This window comes from Oncorhynchus kisutch, linkage group LG13 (assembly GCF_002021735.2).
Source record: "Oncorhynchus kisutch isolate 150728-3 linkage group LG13, Okis_V2, whole genome shotgun sequence".
Lineage (NCBI taxonomy): Eukaryota > Metazoa > Chordata > Actinopteri > Salmoniformes > Salmonidae > Oncorhynchus > Oncorhynchus kisutch.
In genome coordinates this window covers 34,664,966-34,678,873 of record NC_034186.2, presented here as the reverse complement: position 1 = coordinate 34,678,873, position 13,908 = coordinate 34,664,966, and the positions used below count along the sequence as shown (strand labels likewise).

The following is a 13,908-nucleotide window of genomic DNA, read 5'->3' as shown; positions in this document are numbered from 1 at the left end:
TTAATTCCCACAGCTCCCTGTTCACTCACCAGCTTGATGATCTTGATGAGGACCCAATTGTTGGTGGAGGAGGTCATGAGCTTGAAGAAGAGCGGGGCAAGAGACAGGTAGTTCTTGGGGTTTCTCCTGGCCAGCTCACAGATGACATTAACAGCCGCTGACTGGACCCCTACAGGACAGAGGCATTACACAGGGAGTGTTGAGATGAGATCAACAAAATCCATACTGAAGGACATTATGATACGAATGAGGTGAAATGCATTCAAATCATTTGAAAAAGCTTCCACCAGTTAAGACACAAAATTCCTTAGTTATTGCATAATTTATGATTCAAGGTGATAAAAAAAACCTGTCTGGCCCCAACCAACAGAGAAGTAGGTAGGTACTAGGTAGTCTATCTCACCAGGGTCAGGGTCTTCCAGTTTCTCCTTCAGCCTGGGGAAAGCAGGGCGCAGAGACTCTGGGTATTTCAGGAACACCTTGTACATGATAAGTACGGCCTTCTTCCTGATGTACGGCTTTGTGTGGGACATCTGCAGCACAAGCAGAGATAGGTCAGAGAAGCATGAAACAGACAAAATGTGTAAAAAGAACTTGAAGCTGAGAATGTGACTCACAAGAGTCATGATGTCATTGGCCAGGTCCCGAGCCAGGTCAGGGGTCACGAAGCAGGAGAGGCCAGTGAGAGCCACGCCAGTGTCGTACTGGTTAGGACTGCTCAGATCCTGAGAGAAAAAATATATATGAAAAAGAGAGAAAGAAAAAGAGGAGAAAGAAATAGAAGGAGAGGGGAGGAAATAGCAGGTATCAGAGCTGGTCTTTAATCAGAGACCTGCAGGCCAAAAGTCAGGGGAAAATAGCAACACTGACCTTTCGGATCTGATTGGTTGTCAGCATGATGACATCAGTGCTCTCATGAAAGCACTGGGAGGCAGCCAGGTAACCAATTCTCTGGAGGAATAAGCACATGTTAAACCTCTGACCTAAGGCAAATTAAATCTTGAGTAGAACATTCTCAAATACCAACATTATAGAAGCACATTATTTCACTTTTTCACCTTGTATGTGAATTTTGAGGAACTCATGACTTCCACGATGTTGAATGCAGCCCAGCTGACATCATAGCCCAGCATCTGTAACTGTTAACACACCAGGGGAGAGGGCATTGAACATCCACTATGCTGTCCCTGTGGACAGTGAGAGCTAAATGCATTATCAAAAAGAGCTTTTCCTGAGTACGGCAGTATTCAAAGTACATGCTATCAAGTGAAAAAGTATGCAGAGTAGGCCAAGGATATATAGCTAGTGTTTTTGCTTGCGCATCTCTGTGCTGTTCACTGGGAGGGAAGTTTCAGTGACGGCAGTTTTAGCGAGGGGTGCTGGTCTGTGGTCTTACGTAGGTGAGTTTGCACACAGCATTGGCCTTGACAGCAATGTTGTCCTGCTTGAGCTCCTGCTTGATCTCATCAATGCAGGTGGAGATGTACTTAGCCTGAGAAGAGACAGAGGAACATCAGACAGAGCAATGACAACCTCCACATGATACTTTACTTTCCTCTCCTGGTTGACCTCCGTGAAACAGTTTACAAATAGTCTAAGGGAAGAGGTCCTAAGGTCATTTGAAATGTCATTAAATTTTATACATCTATAAAATAAAGGATAATCAAACAGAGCTTCTGATCAGAAATGTTTTAGGCTTGTTAGGGTTTTTCAGTCTACGGTTGAATGGGTTTTATTCTGAACTTGGAATTAAAGAATAAGTAGTGAGTAACCTTTAATTCAAGGTTTTATTCTACATTTATCTGCTACATGGAGACTGTTTAGCATGGTTAGACTTTCTGATAGAGCAGAGTAAAACATTGGTGGAACAGAACCTTGGAACACACACACAGAGAGCTCTATAATACAAGTGTGCTGGTCATGTGTCTGCAGTCATGAGACAGTGACAGGGGGAAGAGGGAGGGTGGCTTGTACTCTAGGCTGCAGAGAAATGGACACACAGGACCATGCTCTGAAATCACCAGAGTGCTCTCCTATCACATTCTGACTCAATGACTGATTCAGATCCTATTGAATTCATTGGAATAGCTGTTCTACAGCCAAGGCCTACATTGTGCTAGCACAGCAGGTTCTCCAGGAGGTACAGGGAGAGACCTTCTCAGACACAGTTCTTCTTCTTCCAGGGACAGGAAAATATATATATATATATATATATATATAAAGAATTACCTTTATTTAACTAGGCAAGTCAGATAAGAAGCAATTCTTATTTACAATGGCGGCCTACCCCGGCCAAACCCTAACTAATGCTGGGCCAATTGTGCGCCGCCCTATAGAACTTCCAATCACGGCCGGTTGTGATACAGCCTGGAATCGAACCAGGGTCTGTAGTGACACCTCTAGAACTGAGATGCAGTGCCTTAGACCGCTGCGCCACTCAGGAGCCCACAACATCCCTGTTAGTGTTACATATTATTGTCTTCTACAGTTTAATATCAGTTGCATTGTGTGCCTTTACACCTTTTTAGATTTGCTTCCCTTTTAAATGAGGGTGTGACTAAGTAGAATAGGTTTGGCTGCATTATATCCCTACATGCATAAAGCAAATAGAGTCCAGGTCTGGAGAGAACACACACAAGGCATTAATATTTCAGTGAGCTGTCCACTGTTGGCTGGGTATCCAACACCTTAACTTAGTAAGCATGGTTAAGTTACACAAAAGGGACCACATTAGGACCTGAATCAAAAGATCATGGTTTAGTACAGTGGTCAAAGATATCATGCTTTGTCGGTCTGGCTAAGCAATGAAAAAGCACATAACAAAACATTTACTTTCTTTTGCCAGATGACTGACTGTGCAAATTATTCTTCAGTGGCCACCATAGCTCTGTGGAATCCAGCAGCAGCTATCCATTTTATTTTATTTTATTTTACTAGGCAAGTCATTTAAGAACAACTTCTTATTTACAACGACAGCCTACCAAAAGTAAAAAGGCCCCCTGAGGAGATGGGGGCTGGAATTAAATATACAAATAAATGTAATAAAAATATAGGACAAAACACATCACAACACTACATAAAGAGAAACCTAAGACAACATAGCATGGCAGCAACACATGACAACACAGCATTATAGCAACACAACAACATGGTAGCAACAACATGGCAGCAGCCCAACATGTAGCAGCACAAAACAGGGTACAAACATTGTTGGGCACAGGCAACAGCACAAAGGGAAAGGTAGAGACAACAATACATCACACTAAGCAGCCACAACTGTCAGTAACTGTCCATGATTGAGTCTTTGAATGAAGAGATTGAGATAAACTGTCCAGTTTGAGTGTTTGTTGCAGCTCGTTCCAGTCGCTAGCTGCAGCGAACTGAAAAGAGGAGCAATCAAGGCGTGTATAAAAATAAACCAAGACTTAAAATGGTAGAACAGGTCAACTCACAATGTTACACCTAGGCCTAAATCCCATTCCCAATTCAACATTGGTCCAGCTCACTATTCTGCAATAAGAGACTCCCTATGTCCTAGCTACTGAATGGCATATTTTATTTGAATGGTAGCAATACATCCAGCCTAACAGCATAATAGTCTCCCCTAAGTGACATAATTTCCTAAAAACTTAAAATCGGTTTAAAACTAAGGAATTAATTCTGGAGCAACTTCCACCTCCATATCTCATTCAAACAGTGCCCTCTATTGGACAGACTATAGACCAACCCACAGTCACCCTCTGTGATGATGCTGATTATTTGATGATCTAATTTGCAGAACACAGCATCATCCTGAAAACACTGGTGTGACACCCATGAAGACAGGAGCATTTCCTACCATAAAAGCTGTCATATCACAGGGAACTTTAATCAACCGTTATGAGGCTGTTCCCTGTTATGGCAATACTTAATATTCATTTTTTCCACACCACATTGGATGTCCTCTGATGTTGCAAACGCAGTATACAGAGCTAGTATAGTCTACAGCCATATCAATAAAGCATGATTATGAAATCTACAATTTGCATAAACCTAGCATCCGGTAATCTGCTGTCTGACTCTTCAGGAGTGTCACGTCACCTATTTCCCATAACTGTACAAACCAAATGAATTAAAAATGGCGAAAGTGTAGTAGTTTGGATAAAAGGACCTCTGTTTTTCCAGTCAGAAGAGTTGTGGATGAAGCATCCTTTCGTCTACCTATGCAACGTTGTCACTGACTGACGCTGTAGAGCGAGGCCTACAAAATCGTCTAGACTTCGTTTGCATGTCAATGTTTTTATTAACACAATAGGAGATGAATATACACAAAGTGAACTCACTATTTTTTTCCTAGCTACTGTCAATTAGCGAATAATAGAAAAATAGTGCTGAAGGAAAATTATTACGCGCATCATCCTGATCACATCAGCTGAGGTGAATAAATTTAGCTAACGTTACTGCCAGTTAGCCTCTTAGTTGTCACTTGCTAGCTAATTAGCTTCACCTGAAAGCAGTTGCCATGAGTAGTAGAAGGGTAGCGTTCCACAACTGGTAACAAGTAGTATTTCGTGCAAGACCCATAATATTTGAAGCGTCCCGTGTGGCTCAGTTAGCAGAATATAGCGCTTGCAACGCCAGGGTTGTGGGTTCGTGTCCCACAGAGGACCAGTACGAAAAAAAAAAAAAAAGTGTTCTCTGGATAATACCCATTTGCTAAATGAATAACTAGCTATGTAAAGTGGCGATGAAAACTGCTAATGTTAGCTTGCTAGCCAAATTACGATTATCGAGCAATGGCACATTGAGTTAACTAATTGAGTTAACTAATGCAACCACGGAGTTGATATTAGGTTGCCTACTCAGTCCTGATGAACTTCATGACAAGACTCCTTACTTATTTAGCTATTTGGATAGCATACCGGGTAGACAGCTAGCATAAGGTTGGAATGGCTATCAAATAGGTGAGCTATTGTAGCTGGCTAACCAGAATATTTAGCAATGAGATATGTTAAACATCGACTTACTGACAGTGGTAATCAGACATTTCCGAAAACACAGCTAATCGTTTTACCTCATCTTCCTTGTGATTCCTAATTCCACGTACTAAATCTTGAAGGTTTTTATCGAACATCCGATCGATGCTCCCTTTAACAATCTTCAAAGCCATGGCTGACTTTTTTCGCTTCTGTCCTCGGGGACAAAGCGCTTGGTAGAGGTCTTTTGGATGCTAGCCGGCCCGCTAGACAGTCTCTCATCCACCCGGATACCGTTTTTTTCGGGATTCGTAATTGTTTACTAATCCCGGGCAGAGAAGGAAAAGCCAGATGGGGCGTACTATAACTGTGCAGACACACTGGCAGCGGATCCGTATAGGAAATGGCTGACAAAATGGCGTCTTACGTCAGCTGACTGTGTAATAATGTGGGATTCTCATTATGATAATCAAAAGCAATTAAAGATATGCTTAGTACTGGGCTTGCAATGTTAATGCATGATCATTTTCCAGTTGTATTCTCTATACAGAATGCAATTCATCACCATGTCCACAGTAGCTCTTTTTTTGCCACAGCCAAACCAATGAGCATTAACTGCATGAACATTTTCATGTAAAAGGATGGCAATTACTCTGCTATTTAACTTGCATAAATGTATAATCGGTTATTTGTAAACAATTTTACACCGTTGACCGCATGCATAGGTCCACATTATTCACTGCAATTCCTCTTCGCTAGATTGGTTACATGGGTTGTAAATTACAACTTGTATGTATACATTTATTACACCCCAATCCAACTACATTTATGAGAATTTGGGACTTCTTTGAAGCCTTCAATGACAGAAGTGTTCAGATTATGACCACAACGCTGAGATCTTGATTTAACGCAACTAAATATTTTACATAGCACTAAAAACACTTACATAGTATGTATGACAAATGTCAAATGGGCTCCAGCTACATGGGATCTGGACAACTTGGATCAAGATAATATCATTTAGTCTGTACACAATGTGTATTATCCCATTCATTAGGCTAATTCTTGAAAGCAGATGGTAGAGGGAAAAAACAGATGACAGTGGATAATTCCACAGCATTCAGTAAATCAAAAGCAGATGCAATATCAGAAAACAATTGTAAAAAAAACACAAAAAAAACAGGTGGAATTTAATTGGAAAACATGTGATATGGTTCCATTCACTGGCTTAATATTTATATGGTGCGACTGGATTAATAAGAACAGACCAGATAAAAATAATAACTCACAAAAAGTACCAGACTCATACTTATCCACCATTAGCCTTTTCTAGGTTCTGTAGGCTTCAATATCATTCTCAAGCAAAGCCAACAGATGCCTTGACTAACGTGACAGTACAGTTACTTCAAAGCAGAACAAGACTCCTCTCCCCCTTCGATTTCCTGTTAGAAGTGCTAAAAATTGAATCGCTCATTATAAATACTGTATGAAAGACCAAAGTTAGAGTTCACGTGGCAGAAAAAAAAGCATGGTAGCTTGAGGGGGAGGAATTGGGGACAGGCCAAGGTGTCCTATAAAAATTGAAAAATACAATGGCGAACATCAGTGGTCTGCAGAGCGCCATGTATCTGGCACGAGACTAGTGAGCTTTCCTTTTAGCTGTGGTAAACAATTGTATTCCATTTTCTTCAGCTCTCCATCGCTGTCGGTTCTGTTTCTGTAGAGAGAGCGTGGTGTGTTTCATCAGTGTTCGTCTGCTGCTCAGCAGGACTATCAGGACTTCGCCTACCACGGAGAAGAGACAAGACTTCAGAACTAGAGCCACATATACTGTTGCGATGGTAGCAAAGTACCAATGAGTAGAGCAATATATTTACCATGGATACTTTGAACAAATGTTAGCAGAAATAAAGGAAGTACACGAAGATGTGACATAGGAGGCCGTTTACCTGTTGGGGCTTGAAGCTACATGCTCATCATTCACTTCCTGGACCGGTGACTTTGGGGTATCCTCCAGCTCAGTGCATTCCTTTTTCTGGATTTCTGATTCCCCATTCACAGGTGTTACATCTGATGACAAGTTATGCAAAATCAATTGATTGGCTACAAATGAAGGACCTTTAATTTCATTGTTACACACATTGAAAAATAAAGTCTATGAATTAATGCCATAGTGAACTTCTCATTTAAGAGGGGTAATAGCCATAGGAGGAAAAACAGAAAATGTAAATAAGTCCATCAGTAAATACAGTAAATAAGTCCATCAGCAGTGATGGTAAAAGTTTTGGCTGAGAGAATTACCTGTGTTTGATGTCTCCTTCCCATTCTCTTCCTGCTCCTTTCCCTCAGCTTTGTGTTTACTTGGCATTTCAGACTTGACCACAAACTGCCCCTTTAATTTGTTGTAGACCTGGCTGGCCTTTTCCATTACGTCACTGCTTGCTTTGTATCGACGGATCTATAGTAACACAAACATCAATCAGAACAACATCAGCGGAGTTCAAAGGGGCCAAAAACAGGGGATGAGATATACACAGAAGATCTACACTGAACAAAAATATAAATGTAACATGTAAAGTTTTGGTCCCATATTTCATGAGCTTAAATAAAAGATCCCAGAAAGATCTCAAATTTGCTTACATCCCTATTAGTCAGTATTTATTCTTTAAAACAGATAACCCATCCACCTGACAGGTGTGGCATATCAAGAAGCTGATTAAACAGCATGATCATTAAACAGGTGCAACTTGTGCTGGGGACAATAAAAGGCCACTGAAATGTACAGTTGTCACACAACAACACCACAGTCCACCAGCGCTGTTGCCAGAAAATTGAATGTTAATTTCTCTACCATAAACCACCTTCAACATTGTTTTAGAAAATTTGGGAGTAAGTCCAACCGGCCTCAACCACAGACCATGTGTATGTTGTGATGTCAATGTTGTGAACAGAGTGCTGCATGGCGGCAGTGGGGTGATGGTATGGGCAGGCATAATCTATGGACAACGAACACAACTGCATTTTATCAATGGCAATTTGAATACACAGAGATACCATGACGAGATCCTGATTGTGAGGCCCATTTCTTTTTTTAAAGTGTCTGTGACCAACAGATGCATATCTGTATTCCCACATGATTAGGGTCAAATAATGGCCTAATAGATCTATTAAATCCATAGATTAGAGCCTTTCAATTTAATGATTTCCTTATATGAACTGTAACGCAGTAAAATCTTTGAAATTGTTGCATTTATATTTTTGTTCAGTATGCAAGTTTAACTTTTATTAAGAGGTTCAGAGGGAAAGGCACCTTTTTAAGCGTGGCAATAACATCTGAGTTCTTCTGCAGGATGTGGCTGGTGACCGGCACAGCTTCCAGCTCCGCCAGGGCCTGTAGACAGCGCTCTATGTCCTGCAGAACAGACAACACCATTGCAGTATTCTATGTGCAAGGAACCCCTAATTGGTCAAATAAAAAAATGTGGTTCCTCATGCTGCTTGTAAAATCACAACTATGTGACAATAACTTTTCTGTTGACAATGAAGGGAGCCCCTTATATGGTTACTCACTGGGTTGTCCACTTTCAGTGCAAACTTGATGTCAGCGTGGAGCTTCTGCAACTTTTCATCTGGAGTTGGCTCTGTGTACAGACAAAAAAGACAAGGAGTGAGGACACAAAAAGTTTATATTACATGGCACTGTATCTGACCAACCATTTGTCACAATTAGTTGTCCATATGCAGGGTTTCCAAATGGATACAGTGGATTGGTGGACTGAGAGTAACATTGAGCTCTGACCTTTTTTCTTCTCTGCTTTCCTCTCTGGAGGTCTCTCTGGTTTGCGTTTGGGCTTCTCAGGCTTGGACCTGAGGGAGAGAGCTCAGTGATCTGTGTGCATTTATATTTAATGAAGATAACATCTAATGAGATCTGTGCTCTGGTCTTTTGTCTTGTTCAGCCATGTGCAATTTACCTCACTTGGGGACTCTCCTCTGACCGCTGGGTTCGCTTTTCCTTCACATCTTTCTCCTTTTTGCCTTTACCATGATCCCTCTCTTTCTTTGTTCTCCCTTTCTTCTGGTTGTCTGAACGCTTTGCAGATGCTTTCACCTGAATGGGGGAAAAATACAATGTTCAACAAATCTATTCTAAAACAAGAAAATGTCCCCTCTTTACAGTCTTCCATGCTAGTTACCTCAGGTCCAGAGTCAGAGTCGGAGGGGGCGGGGATGGGGGGCGGTGGGGGTTTCTTGGACTTCTTCAGTGGGTGATCTACACCCTCATCTGAACTGTTTTCACCACTGCTCTTTCCCTTCTCCTTGTCCTTCTTTCTCTGCTCTTCTTCTTCCTTCTCCCTCTCCCGATACTTGAGGATCTCCTCTGCCTGCTCCTTCTTCCGCCGTTCCTCCAGCTCTTTCCGACGCTCTTCATCTCTCTTTTTCCAGTCGCTGACTCGGTCCGGCTCACTGTCGCTGTAGTACAGGAGACCATTCATAATGTACTTATTTATTGACAAAAGTCATTTATAATGTATTAACGGAGAGCAAAACCAATGTGGAACAGACTAGAGCGTTGCTGACCTATCACTGTCAGAGGAAGATGCCGGTGCTCTGACCGGGGCAGCTTTGGGTTTCCGTCCACCCCGAGGCTTTGGCGGAGGCTTCTCTGAGTGGGACAAATGGCAGAGAAGAGGGTTATGCAATGACAAATACAGTTTTCATTCACTGTCTGGGATACCAGACATAATAGCCCTCACCTTTCTTGCGCGCTTGAGGAGCCTTCCGTTGAGGTGGCTGTGGCTCTGAGTCAGAGTCGGATTTGGAGCCAGACTGGGATTCTGATCCAGACAGAGCAGGCCGTGGCTTCTGATCCTCTGAATCACTGCCCCCTTTCTTCTTGTCTGACTGAGACCCAGAGTCGGAGTCCGACGACACCACCTACAGCATCCCAGAAAGAGAGAAAAGCATAATGAGAGAGCCAGTAATCACTGCGAAACCATAAACTGTGCTTTATCTAGTCGGCTACCCAGGGCTGTTTGACACCCGAAGGGCATCCTTTCCTCACCTTCTTCCCTTTGCCACCTCCAGCCTTCTTCCCGGCGCCGCCACGGCCTGCTGCTGCCTTCTTCTCTGGGGTGAAGTCCTACAGGGGAAAACAAACAAGACACCATCAAATTAACACCAAGTTATCATGCTAGTGTATAACATACTATTTTGTATGTGTCAACTGACCTGGTCACTGTTCTTCCCAGAGTCCGAGTCAGAAGGGGATGGGTCTGGATCCGAGGGTGAGCCACTCTCCTCTCCATCCCGGTCACTGGACGAACCCCGGGTCTTCTTCACAGGGGGCCGCTGAATGAGCGATAGAAAAGAGATGTAATATTATGACAGATGCACATCTAAGCAACAGCAGTTGTCTGGTTGGAATTAACATCCAAAAACACAGAAATTATAATTTCGCAGTCACCTTGGCAGCAGGGGCCTTCCTCTTCACCCCTCCTCGATCCTCACTTCCTGAGTCAGAATTTACTTCACTTCCTGAATATGCTTTCCTGGGCACCACTGCTTCCTCGTCATCCTCTGCCTCACTTCCTGCTGCACCGTCATTGGCTTCACTGTCAGACGAGCTGACAGGCTGGGGAGTGAATGAAGAGATAATGCCGCAACATAAGTGTTTGTTGATAGACAGATGTGATAGAATGCTGACCAAACAGATAATACCACCAACAGGGAGCTGTATAGTATGGTAACTTTGGCAAAGAGTCTCTGACCTAAACAGATCCTAAGTGTACAGAGAAAAAAAGAAACCAGGGATAACAGCACTCAGTTATAGTTGGTCAGTATTACAGAAACAGTATCAAGTTGGACTTCTGAGGATATTATGTACTTACTGCAGGAGCACTGTATGAGGCGTGAGGGTTGTTCTGGATTTCACACAAGCCCTCATTGAAGCCCTTCCTTTTATTAGGTTTCCCATAGCGCTCGCTGTACTTGTCATATGCAAAAAGGTCCTTTGGTGCAAGGAATGCTCTGAAGAGAGAGCATGATTTGTTAAGACAATGCTATATACGAGAATGTAATTCTAAGTCACTGAATTAAAAGATGATACTTGACACAGCCACACTCCCTGCTTTCAGGGTAACTGACACACCGGGTTTCTGCATGATGTAAACGCCATGTACTGGTAATGAACTACAATACTGAAAGGGATCTTTTGCCACCTAGTGGTGGTTTAAGAATAGTTCATCTGCCATCTTGTAAAACAAGTGCTGTATGATCAAAATGAAAGACTGAACTTCAACACACACATTTGACCTACATCACTTCAGACATAAACCAGTAACAAAAAACACATGAATGTGTTTCAAAAGGTTAAAATTAGTTAAAGAAGATACAGTGCACCAACAAACAGGGAGGATACATCTCCACAGAAATATGAGTTATGATACTTAAAAAACAACATACAACACATTAGGTAGCTGGGGACAACAAAAACAAAACCAACTGGAATAGAAATGCAAATCAACAACATTCCTGTTTGCATCACTGTCTCAATATTTTTTTTAAACTGCTGATCCAATAAAGCAGTGGTTCTCAAAGTGGGGCCCTCAGACCCGAGATACTACAGGATAACCGTGGCCATATCTCAAAATACAGATTTTTATGAATATTACTAACAGATTAAACAAATGTTGGCCAAGGGATTCACGGAATAAGTGTAACACAATAAAATGTTATCAATCTACAATTGATGTTCTTAACTGTGGGCAACATGTGCCTGGGAGGCTCACATGGATATTGGTATTCACAGTACTCCCCTAGTTATACATTTTTCAACTCAATACTTCTTATATTAATTAATTAAAAAATTTCAAAAATATATTTTTTTACATAATGCACTGTAATGTAAGCTTTCAAATAGCAAAGTTCTCTCTGCCTCATGGTAAAGCATGTATAAAAGCACAATATTAGCTTTAAAGCTACAACAAAAAAATCTCTGCCCCATGACAAAATGTGTAGAACTGCAGGATATTAACTTTAAAATGGCAAAATCTTCTCTGATGCCAAGAGATGGGCCTTTAATATGTTCCTTCCCAGGGCTCAAGACTTGGTTAGTATGGCCATGCACTGCTAGACTGACGACTCACACAAAATTATTCTGTTGCTCTGTCGTTTGCTACATACTTACTTAATAGCGGAGAAGAAACTATAGTCTGTGGGGGTGGCGTAGCGTTTGGCCGGAGCAAGTGGTCTGGATAGCGGGGAAAATGCACTACCAAAGTCTTAGTACAACTCCTTGTATGCTATTTTATCTCACTCGAGCTTGTGTTCTGATTATGATGGGGTCCCTAATGAATTTGCGATCACAAAAACCTTGAGACGCCCTGCAATAAAAGGACCTTAATGATAATGATGATGTAGTATACCAAGTCCATCCAAAGAAATTCCTGCTATTGTAAATCAATGAGACACAGCACTTACGTTTCATGGGTCCCAAAGAAGAAGATGGGGACTTTATTTGGAGGGGGTTTTACTGCTCCATCTGCCACATCCTCAATCTAGGAGAATGAGAACCACACAACCAAAAACACATTGTGAGAGATATCCAGATTAAGTACAGGAGAGAATATATTCACTGCTCTTTGTAGTCTGATCCTTAAGTCAGGTTGGGCAAGTGAGGAAAGGAAGGCTGGAAGTAATTAATTAATATTTTGGCCTTGTCTGGACCCCTCACTCCAGACAGACACCTTGACTGGTAGAATCTGTAGAATGTTCTAATCACTGCCAAAAACATCCTGGGGGCAAGTGAACACGTCACATCAAAGTCATGCATGTCCAGAAAATAAAACGTGTTTGCACTGTACCAAAAACTCACCTGGTTAGTTAACTATAGCTCGGATATTATTTTATAGGGCAGCAAGTCTAAAAAGTTGTAAATCAAGAAGGCTTCATCTTCAATCAATCAACACACACCAAAAGTAAAGTACAGGTACTGTAGCTACTTAGCGATGCCTGGTTGGACAAAATACTTGCACAAAGGACAAATATGAACGCCATTCACAAAGTAGTCTGGTTATACTTTTCCATAGATGGTCCCGCAAACATCTTGCAAACAGATTGCTAGGATTTAAAAAAATAAAAAAAAATAATAATAATAATAAACAGTTATATATAGTTCCAAGTACGAGGCAAGGCTAGCTGGCTATATAATATTAGCTATGTCAGTCACTGACAAGGATGCACAGCGAAACTCCAGCGTTCCCTTCGCCCACCCCCCTTCACACTGGCTGCTAATAGCTTACCCTGGCTGGCCAGTGGGGGTACCCCTTCATTTTAGCGAAGACCAGGTCTCCGGGTTGGAAATTGTGCGGCATTGTCCTGCTCTTCTGTGCAGCCTTTACTTTCTTCTTTAGCGAACTCTGGGTGTCTTTGTGTCGCTTCTTTACCGTTTTCAGGTCGACATGAAACCTGCAAAACGATTAAGCTTGCTAGCTGGAAAGCTAGCTTCCCAAAGCGCGAGATGAGGCGGTTAGCTTCATAAGAATAGCTTCCGCTAACTTTGATTATCAGAGCGGAAATCCCGCCTACTTGCCACTATAATTGGTTTAATTTCTTATCACTCCATTCTTCAAACCAATCATATTCTACAATGTGTACACTGTAAATTCGACATCGTTTTCCTCATTTGAATCTGACCACTAATTAGAAAATGCATAGTAACATCAAATGAAAAGCTTTGGCTCCGAAGTAAAACATTTATTTCATAAATATCTGTCTTCCACAACATATAACTTGTTGTTGGTGATTATTTTATGTTTAGCATGAATGTTGTCTTGACAAACATAAAGAGAACAGGAAATCGATCGCAGTCACAGAGTAAAAATATGGGGGTGAAAGTAAGAGGGTACGTTCAGGTACATCTGCTAGAATCCCCCCCCCCCCCCCCCCTTCG

The 13,908-nt window shown here is 41.8% G+C and overlaps 2 protein-coding genes across 13 annotated transcripts in view; both read right to left on the bottom strand.

The window, feature by feature from the left end:
• LOC109902537 (AP-3 complex subunit delta-1) overlaps positions 1-13,507 on the bottom strand; it is a 39,659-nt gene extending 26,152 nt beyond the window's left edge. For 8 of the 12 annotated variants that reach the window (XM_020498964.2, XM_031786085.1, XM_020498965.2 and 5 more), the window contains exons 1-21: positions 13,259-13,506; positions 12,438-12,514; positions 10,847-10,985; positions 10,423-10,590; positions 10,021-10,307; positions 9,713-9,893; positions 9,537-9,621; positions 9,152-9,428; positions 8,930-9,066; positions 8,755-8,822; positions 8,526-8,596; positions 8,266-8,367; positions 7,257-7,413; positions 6,905-7,025; positions 5,054-6,740; positions 1,397-1,492; positions 1,059-1,139; positions 871-951; positions 618-725; positions 404-533; positions 30-169 (exon numbers count right to left, since the gene is read on the bottom strand). In XM_020498964.2, coding sequence (XP_020354553.1) covers positions 30-169; positions 404-533; positions 618-725; positions 871-951; positions 1,059-1,139; positions 1,397-1,492; positions 5,054-5,149 — 732 coding nt within the window. In that variant the 5' untranslated portion in view covers positions 5,150-6,740; positions 6,905-7,025; positions 7,257-7,413; ... (10 more) ...; positions 12,438-12,514; positions 13,259-13,506. Of the gene's footprint in view, positions 1-29; positions 170-403; positions 534-617; positions 726-870; positions 952-1,058; positions 1,140-1,396; positions 1,493-5,053; positions 6,741-6,904; positions 7,026-7,256; positions 7,414-8,265; positions 8,368-8,525; positions 8,597-8,754; positions 8,823-8,929; positions 9,067-9,151; positions 9,429-9,536; positions 9,622-9,712; positions 9,894-10,020; positions 10,308-10,422; positions 10,591-10,846; positions 10,986-12,437; positions 12,515-13,258 lie in introns of all 12 variants that reach the window. The other 4 variants (XM_020498962.2, XM_020498966.2, XM_020498963.2 and 1 more) reach the window with 1 other exon arrangement.
• On the bottom strand, positions 6,644-13,330 carry LOC109902538 (hepatoma-derived growth factor-related protein 2-like). Its single transcript, XM_031838069.1, has 17 exons — positions 13,259-13,330; positions 12,438-12,514; positions 12,145-12,207; positions 10,847-10,985; positions 10,423-10,590; positions 10,188-10,307; positions 10,021-10,098; positions 9,713-9,893; positions 9,537-9,621; positions 9,152-9,428; positions 8,930-9,066; positions 8,755-8,822; positions 8,526-8,596; positions 8,266-8,367; positions 7,257-7,413; positions 6,905-6,998; positions 6,644-6,740 (listed from the first exon to the last, which is right to left on the bottom strand). Exons 1-17 carry the CDS (start codon positions 13,328-13,330, stop codon positions 6,644-6,646), a joined length of 1,986 nt encoding a protein of 661 aa, XP_031693929.1.
• Positions 13,508-13,908: the final 401 nt, after the last annotated feature.